This window comes from Elephantulus edwardii, unplaced genomic scaffold, assembly GCF_000299155.1.
Source record: "Elephantulus edwardii isolate Elephantulus edwardi_28Jun2011 unplaced genomic scaffold, EleEdw1.0 scaffold00106, whole genome shotgun sequence".
Lineage (NCBI taxonomy): Eukaryota > Metazoa > Chordata > Mammalia > Macroscelidea > Macroscelididae > Elephantulus > Elephantulus edwardii.
The window spans coordinates 7484380-7493045 of record NW_006399856.1 but is presented as its reverse complement, the minus strand read 5'-3'; the positions used below and the strand labels follow the sequence as shown (position 1 = coordinate 7493045).

The following is an 8666-nucleotide window of genomic DNA, read 5'->3' as shown; positions in this document are numbered from 1 at the left end:
AATTCATCATTAAAAATGATGGCAATCTAGAAAAGAAAACAAAGTAAGACAAATTACACTTTCAGAAAAGAAGCCCTGGTAGTCTAGTGGCATACTGTGTTGGACTGCTAACCAAAAGGTCTAGAGTTCAAATCCACTAGCTATGCCACAGAAGAAAGATGAGCAGTCTTTTCCAGTTAACACTTATAGCCTTGGAAACCCAGTGAAGGTCACCTCAGTGGTAGTGGGCTTGGTTTGGATTTAACTTTTGAAAACATGTAAATTCCCAAGATGGGTAACCAACAGGGCACTTTAATGGATTTTTACTAGGTAGGGATTGGGTAGAAGTGTCTGGACATGGCAACTGCATCCATGGGCAGTTAGAATTCACCCAGTGGTGTCTTGAAAGGCGAGCCTGGAAACTCCCTTCTGAAAGGTCAGAGCCTTGAAAATTCTGTGCATACGGGGTTGCCTCAGTTAGAATCCACTCTATAGAAACTGGTAACAAGAATGATGAGGTGCATGAGCTTTTACACTTCTAACATACTCCAGACATCTTCACTTGTTAAAGGCAGAAATAAAGTCTGCATATAAATGATGAACCTCAAAGGGATGGAAGACATGAGAAGGGGTCTAGGTGAGTTGCTGAGTGTGGAAGTCTTCCAGGGGAGGCATTTGCTAATTGTATGTCCACACCCATCAGGAGTAAAGAAAGAGGCATGAGGAAAGTAGTCCGCCATGCTCCCTACTTTGCCCTGAAAACAATACACCTTTGATTTCACTCTAATACGTTTTATATATAAGACATATTTTTACTTTGGAATTTAGTAGTTTACAAATCCAATGACTTTTCTCATTTTGGGTAACAATCTTCTTAACTACCTCTAATTTCTTAATTATATACAAATGATAATCGTCATTTCAAAACCTATCTCTTTTTTTTTTTACGCCTCATTACATTTAGCTGTATTTATCATTCGATTGGTAATATACTGAAATCCTCAATAACAGAACTGTTGGGGGAAAGGATGAGAAAAAGAGGTGGGAAATTTTCTTTTCAGGGATGTGTAACTGTATCACAATAATGAATCAATCCAAACAAATAGAAAAGTCATGTCCAAATCTGTCTAATAACAAATAGAAAAGAAATGCAGTAACTACATTTTTTTTTTTTTTTTTAGTATATGTGCTGCCGAAGCGAGCACAGTAACTACATTTTTGAAGAAAATATTTCCCCCAAAATGTCCTTTTTAACCAATAATGTAGGACACTTCCTGGCTCTACAGAAATAGGTACACATTTATTTGCTAGTTAAGGGAAAATATTCCGTTGACTGTGTAATTATCTATGCAACTTCAGATAATGCATTTTAGTTATTTCTCTTTAACATACTTTCAAACTAAGGACTGAACCAATTGGTTATTTTGGAGTCTGCTTAGACTTGATCAGAAAACATTAATTATGGTCTTCATATGCACATTAAAACAAAATTCAGGAAAATGTCACAATTACTAATATTAATGATATTACTGGAAATCCGATTAAATCAATTAAGCTGCTGTTTCTATGTTAGTTAGCTTTCCTGGGTAAAAATACTGAAGCTTAGTCTAACAATTTCACATCCAGGAGAATAATTAAGATACTAACGTTACTGTTCTCAATTTACTTTTTTCAAAGCCTAATCTCACAATTTATTTGAGGATCATCTACTCTTTTTATTGTGGAATAAATGATATTCCAGAGCTATATGCACTTTCACAGGACACTTCTTGGATGGTACACACATATGCTGAGCTGCTTAACAAAAGGTTGGCAGTTAACTGCACCCAGAGGCACCTTGGACCAAATGCCTGTTGATCTACTTTGGAAAAATAAGTCAATGAAAAGTAGAGCTCTGTTCTACTTGGACACACTTGGGGTTGCCATAAACTGGAAGAGACTCAAAGACAATTGGGTCTGTAGTATTATACACAGGCATTTCTAGATCTGTGTTTAAATATTCAACTAAAATGCAAGTAGGTAAGCATTACTTTGTTTGGTAAACCAAAGTCAGGTTATCTCTGTGCTAAACTGGATTTTCAAATATGCAAAACTCCAAGCTTCTGTTAAAAGGGTCCTAGAGCAAGAAAATGACTGGCTCCAAGCAAACGGGGGGGGGCTTGGGGGGGAGTGGGGATAAGGGTGCAACAATGAATGAATGGAATTCCAAAATCTTTGTAGATGTTCATTGAAGTGAAAAATAAATAAATAAATTTATAAAAAAAATTATGATGCTGTAAAAGTCAAAGTAACAACGACTGGAGAACTCAAAACTAAAAAATATTAAGTTAGGATTTTCTAAATGTATAGGATTTCCAAGGTGAGTGCCTGGATGAATTCATACCCCCTACTTGTTTCTACCTTCCCAGTGAAGAATGCCTGGAGTATCCGATGATAATATTACCTGATAACCTACCAAAGAACTAACAGTAAACCATAAAACTGGAGTTGGGACTTTAGTAAAGTATGAAAGAGAAGGAAGAAAATAATAGGGTTTTATACTCCATGACCTTATTGTTTATCAACTGCAACAATAATTTCACATTAGATGTTCTTTGGGCTAACATGCACTCAAAAAAAGTAAGCTTCAAAAAGGATTTAGAACAGTGCTTTTTTTGCTATCTGTTAAAAATTGGTGAGTGTTGGGGAGGTAGGGTCAGTTCTGTAACAAAAAAAAATTCAAATAGCACTGAAATGAAGCTGAAAACGTCATTACTCAGCCATACACAAAAACTGAGTGCTCAGAAATTCATGTTAAAATAGCTAAATAAAAATAATCATTCTAGGCAAGCTCTGGTGGCCTAGTGGCAAGAAGCTGCACTGAAATCTCAGAGGTGTGTTGTTCAAATCCACCAAATGTTCTGCTGGAGAAGGAGGGGCAATCTCCTCCTGTACTAGTCAGATCTGATTTGATGCTACACACACACACACACACACACACACACACACACACACACACACATTATATTAAAAAAAAATCATTCTACAATTTCAAAAGTATTACTAATTGTATCAAAAATCCTCCAGATCTGAGGAAAGTGGAATTATTTTTCACAGTATTCCACTAAGTATTTTTTAACAACAATGATAATAAAAATATTCCTAGATTGTGAGACTATTTTAAATGGTTGCTCAGCTCATTCTTCATGCCTTTAGCAATTGATAGAAACTCATATTTAAAAGATGGAGAGAGACATGCATAGCTATTCAGAAGCATTTTGTATGTCAATCAAAACATATTCAGAATGAAAATAAACTCTGCCATTGTAGTAAATATCAAATGGAAAGTGAACGGCATTGAGTTTACAGATTAGGAATCCTCACGAATATCACTGCTAATTCGGTGAGACATTGACCTAAATTTTCAAGAGAATGGTACTCTGGGTCTTTGAATATTCTTAACTCAGACCATAAAATGTTTTTAAACACCCCCCCCCAAAAAAGTTCAGTATATGTTTCAGCCTCCATTTAACACTAGATTCGATTAAATTGAAAAGTCTTTAAATGGTATTCTGGTTTTAGTTCATGAGATGGCAGAATTTATACATTCTAAAGAACATTAGTTCTCACGATGTAATTACTTTTCGATAATGACTATATCCAAACTTACTGCAATTCCTCTTTTTTGAGCTGCAGTTACAATTACTTCATGAGCACAAGAGAAAATGGACTCAGTATATATTTTCCCCTATTTCTTTCATATTGAATACAATACAAACAAACTTGCTATTTCATATTTTAAAAGTTAAAGGAAAAAAATTACAAGCATATAAAGTATATTAAAAACATGATGTTATTTGCAAAGGACATGAAAAAACAAAAAGTATAATGGTGTGTATGATTGGTGGTAATACAGATTCTCTATAGCTGATGATTTATATTGTGTCAACATGGATTTTATATGTAATTATTCACTGATTTTAATACATAATCTTAAAAATTTGAGCTTTTGTTTGGAGCTCCCAAATTAAAACAAGCTTGGAAGCAGGAATGGCATCCACTTCTAAAATAGCTTGCCTCTGGAAACCCTATGAGCCTGGAAAAGGATTAAAGTTATACAAGTGTCCAGGTCTTTTGCTCATAGGGTCTCTATGAGTCACCTATGACTCAATGGCACTTACAACAACAACATATAGATATACCAAGCTTAGTACGCTGGGAAATATCTGCTCATAAAGCAATGCCCTTCACTACATATACTATAATGGACCAGGCATTTGACTGTTTTAGGACTGCTCCTTCATGTGTAAAATGAGAGATTTAGATATAAAAATCCTTCAAAGATCCTTTTACCTTTCGTGTCTCAGAACTTACACATTAAATTGATTATTTATAAGTAAATCTTATATATCAATTTCTTTATTGTGTTTTATCTTTCTTCCAAAGAGTACAACATTTTTAACCTCTGAGAATATTAGTATTTTTCCTGTATAATGCTATTTTCCTCTGTAGTTAAATCTATAATTTCCTTTAAATTAATTTTAATATGAACTTGAATGTTTTTTTTGAAAGTCAATGTTCTTCCTATCTTACCAGAATCTCGTGTCTGCTACCTTTTTTTTTTTCATTCTTTTTTTTTTTAAATTTTAGCATAAGAACTGAAGCCATTTAGATAAGGTCTCCTCATTTGGTTTTCATAAAGCCCTTTTCCATTACTCAAAGGTCTAAAAGTATGTATTAACTGAACCCGGGGATTTTCCCCCTAAAGGTATTCCAGCATTATACTTTCCTATCTCCAACACCACCATTCCATGTCATATCCCATCCTGCACATTTTCTCACAGGAGTTAGGATTTTAAAAAATAAAAAAAAATACTGGAAGATGGTGGCAACTCTGAACTATGGAATACTTCTGCCTACTATAGGGACCCATGGTAGGCAAAGGCAGGTTGGAAATTGTATTCCAAGGCATTATCTAGATAAAGTGAAAATGATTCACCCCTATATAAATGCATGAGTACCACTTTATAGTATCAACTTGTAGCTGGAAAACTATATTACATGCCCATGGGTATAGTAAAATATGGATAGAAATACAAAAAGATTAAGTTACACAATGAAATTCTCCTATACCTTTTGAACCCTTATCATATTATTGCTATATTAAGAACTGTGGAAACTGAATCCCAAACTTCTTTTCTGATATGCTATTCAGATTTGAAGGCTGGAAGTCAAGACCCAGGCTACTCTCTGCTTTTCAGCAATCCAATACTAGCAGAATTCTGAAAAGGTAGTTTCACCAATGCCACCCCTGAATGAAAAGGAAAGAGAATAGATGTCAGGTAATATCAACATCAGACGTCACAGGCAGTCATCAGGTTATTCTGTCAGCTGCTTACCAGTATGACTCCTTTTATGTACCATAAGCACATTGGGCCCAATGCAAACCATGCCACAGACGTCACATTTCAGTTTACCATTCGGAAGCCGGATTCCTCCCTCGCCTTGAAGGTCCTGGACTTTCCTGTTGTCGGCCACCTCGCTGCTCTCAATTAGGGGTTCTTCCAGGCTGCTCCCCTCATCATGGCCCCTGATCTCATCGTCTCGGCTCAGGGGTTTCCTGTCACACTCGTCATCACTCTGCATTTCTAGCTTTACTGAATTTGCTGTAATATGGAAAAGAAGAAAACAAAAATCATAAATACATGTCTTACGTTCCTACCTACATCTATTTTCCATGCAGTGCCATATGACTCATGCATGTAAAAATGATACGCTGAGTGGAATATGGTGCATTACCAAATGCAATGCTCATGTATACTGTGCCACATAACATTTTAGAGACATGTTGCCGTAAAAAGTGAAGATGTCACAGGGAAGCATTAGATAAACAGAACAACCTTTATTCTTACACTTATTTCTTTTAGCTCAGTTCTTTATTTTTTTAAGCAAATCTGTAAATTAATCCTAGTCTCATCTCTGCAGTTTGATAGGCTGGCCACTGAAATGAGTTTATGGAAGAGACAAGATTAGCTATTGCTTAACCTACTGAACCAGGTCTCTTTGTAATTCAGCAATTTTAATATATACTTATATTCTTTGTTTCACATCAGATTACTTGTGTAAACCTGTTCCTGAATAGAGGCAAACAACCCGGGCTCTTAATCCGGTAACTGTCTTAGACACATGAAGATATGCACTGTCAAGGCAAACGTCCTCAAGTCAGACTGAACGTGCACAGTCAGTGAAGGGCTGTAGGGTCGGGTGCACAGGTCTCACATGCCCTTAAGTCATTCTGCTTTTCATTTTCTATGTAAAGAAGCTATTAGATGGAACATATTAGTCTGTGGATCAAAGTTCTCCAACTCTAGTCTATGCACACCGAAAGCCGTGAATGACAGGAAGGGCAGAGCATGCATGTACACACATGAGACAGTGAAGAAATTCAATGCCTTCTGTTTGCTGTTTTTGGATCATCCCACAGAAAATCTGGAATTTTCTTAGCACAGCCCTCATTCTACACTGCTGACAGAGTCTTTTCACGAAGCAAACACAAGCTTTCAATGAATACAAGGTTGGGTTTCTGTTGGTTTGGGTTTTATTTTTTTCCCTCCCCCAGTGATCTAGAAAATTTCTTAAGAAATCATATCAAAGTAACTGAACATAACAAAGTATTTGGTACTGCTTGAATAGAGAAAATATTTTCACAAAAAGGAAGTAAGTCCTTTTCTCTGCAACTGTTTTCTTCGAGAAACCACAGAGTCTGTGATTTGTCATTCGTACTTAGGACTTCAGGTAGGACTATGAAAATGGCTCCTCTCTTGCTCACAGGCCCTCACCTCCCAGCTCTGCTAACAACTAGCAGAGTGTGATCCAATGAGGGAAACCATCACATTTCACAAGGAAACCCTGGATCCAGGACTGGCTTGGGCATTTACTGGCAGCATAGTCTTTGCTAATTATTTAACCTCTGAATATTAGGTCTTTCATTTTCTAATTGGAAAAGAATTCAGACCACTAAATTAAGTTTGAGCACAATAGTTTAACTGTTACAGTGGGGATCCTGTAACCACACTGTCTGGGTGAATACTAGCCCTGCCTCTTATTAAAGGCACCACTTTCAGCAAGTTACTGAAATTATCTCTATCTTCTACAAAAGGGAGATTAAAATAGTATGATACTGATTTCATAGCATTGTGTTGAGCATTAAGAATAGAGAAAATGTACTTAGAACAGTGGCTAGAACACAGTAAATTCTAAAAGCAAAGGTGACTAGTGTTCTCTGGACATAGGTAACTCCATTCCTAAGGTTTTCTTAAAGGTCCATTAACTTGTATCAAAGCTGTTCTTAAGTTATAAACATTGTTGTATGCCCTGGAGTTAGAACCAACTCTCAGCCGACCCTGCAGCAGGTCTTCAGAGGGAGTACATGCACAGAAGGAGAAAGTCTGTATTTCTGCAGAGCAGCTGGTGGATTTGAACCCTGTGCCTTTAAGATTGCAGTCCAGATTCTTACCGCTAGGCCATCAGGGCTTCCGCCTGATGAGAATACTGCTTCTCCATTTAGCAATACCTTTTAACACCTCCCTTTCCAGTATACTTGGGGAACTCTGGGGGCTTAGTCGAGTTCTACTGTCAATCCAAAGGCATACAGTTTGAATCCAGGAGCTGCTTTTGAGGGAGAAAGACGGTCAATCTTCTCTGTGTGATTTACTGTCTGAAAACTTGTTGATGGGTCAGTTCTGAGTCAATAGTACACAACAATACTAGTGTACAGGGAGGCCTGGAGGCTTAGGGTTAAGGAACTGTGCAATCAAAGGTCAGGAGTTCAAATCCACTAACTGCTCCACGGGAGAAAGAGGTATAATCTCTGCCCATGTGATTAGCAGCCTCTGAAAATACACTGGGGGCAGGGGATTGGATATGGGTCAGTTCGGACTTGACTGTACACAATCACACTCTGGTGTAAAGAAACACACATCAATCTTTTTAATAGTTGCACAGAGTTACAGTTTACAAATGCACTATAATCTAGCATGACAACACATAACAACAACAATCTATTCATATAGCCTCTTTATTAGAAATTGAAGATTTTTCTTGTATGTTGTTATTACAGATGTTATTATGTATTGATTGATTAACAATCCAATAGAGAATTCTTAAATAGATAATACATCCTGGTTCACTATAATTTTTTATCTGCATATTAAATTTAAAAACAATTTAAAGATCTATCATTTTTAAAAAATTAAGTGCTAGATCTTTTTCTGTGTTTAAAGGCTTAAAGTCATTCCCCCTGCTAAAACTATCAAAGTTCTTTGACCATTTTTCTACTATATTGGCAATGTCAGTCATTTCTTAGTTATTTTAAGCATCTTTTTTTTTATACTCTAAGGGGACTCATACTCTGCTTACAGTATTTTAAAAATATGTTGGTTTATCTTTTTACCTCTGATATTTTTAAAATAAAAATTAATTTATGTGTTGACTTTTTAAAAATATTTCAATGACTGTTTCTGTATTTTGTTTTAGAAAGTTTTTCTATACTTCAAGATAATCTTCTGCAATATCTTTTCTGTTATAGGAGATTTTTCTAATCAATGAAAAACAAGATATGACCTTTTACCTAAGTAGAGATTATATTTCATTCACAATTCCTATTTATATAAAAAATGGATAACCTTTCCATCCTAAAAAGGAAATAT

At 35.9% G+C, this 8666-nt stretch overlaps 1 protein-coding gene across 4 annotated transcripts in view; it reads right to left on the bottom strand.

Annotated features, from left to right (window-relative positions):
- The window catches only part of IKZF2 (IKAROS family zinc finger 2 (Helios)), a 186299-nt gene that overhangs the window by 46441 nt on the left and 131192 nt on the right, over nt 1–8666 (bottom strand). For 3 of the 4 annotated variants that reach the window (XM_006891923.1, XM_006891925.1, XM_006891924.1), the window contains one exon: nt 5436–5624. In XM_006891923.1, coding sequence (XP_006891985.1) covers nt 5436–5624 — 189 coding nt within the window. Of the gene's footprint in view, nt 1–5357; nt 5625–8666 lie in introns of all 4 variants that reach the window. The other variant, XM_006891922.1, reaches the window with a different exon arrangement.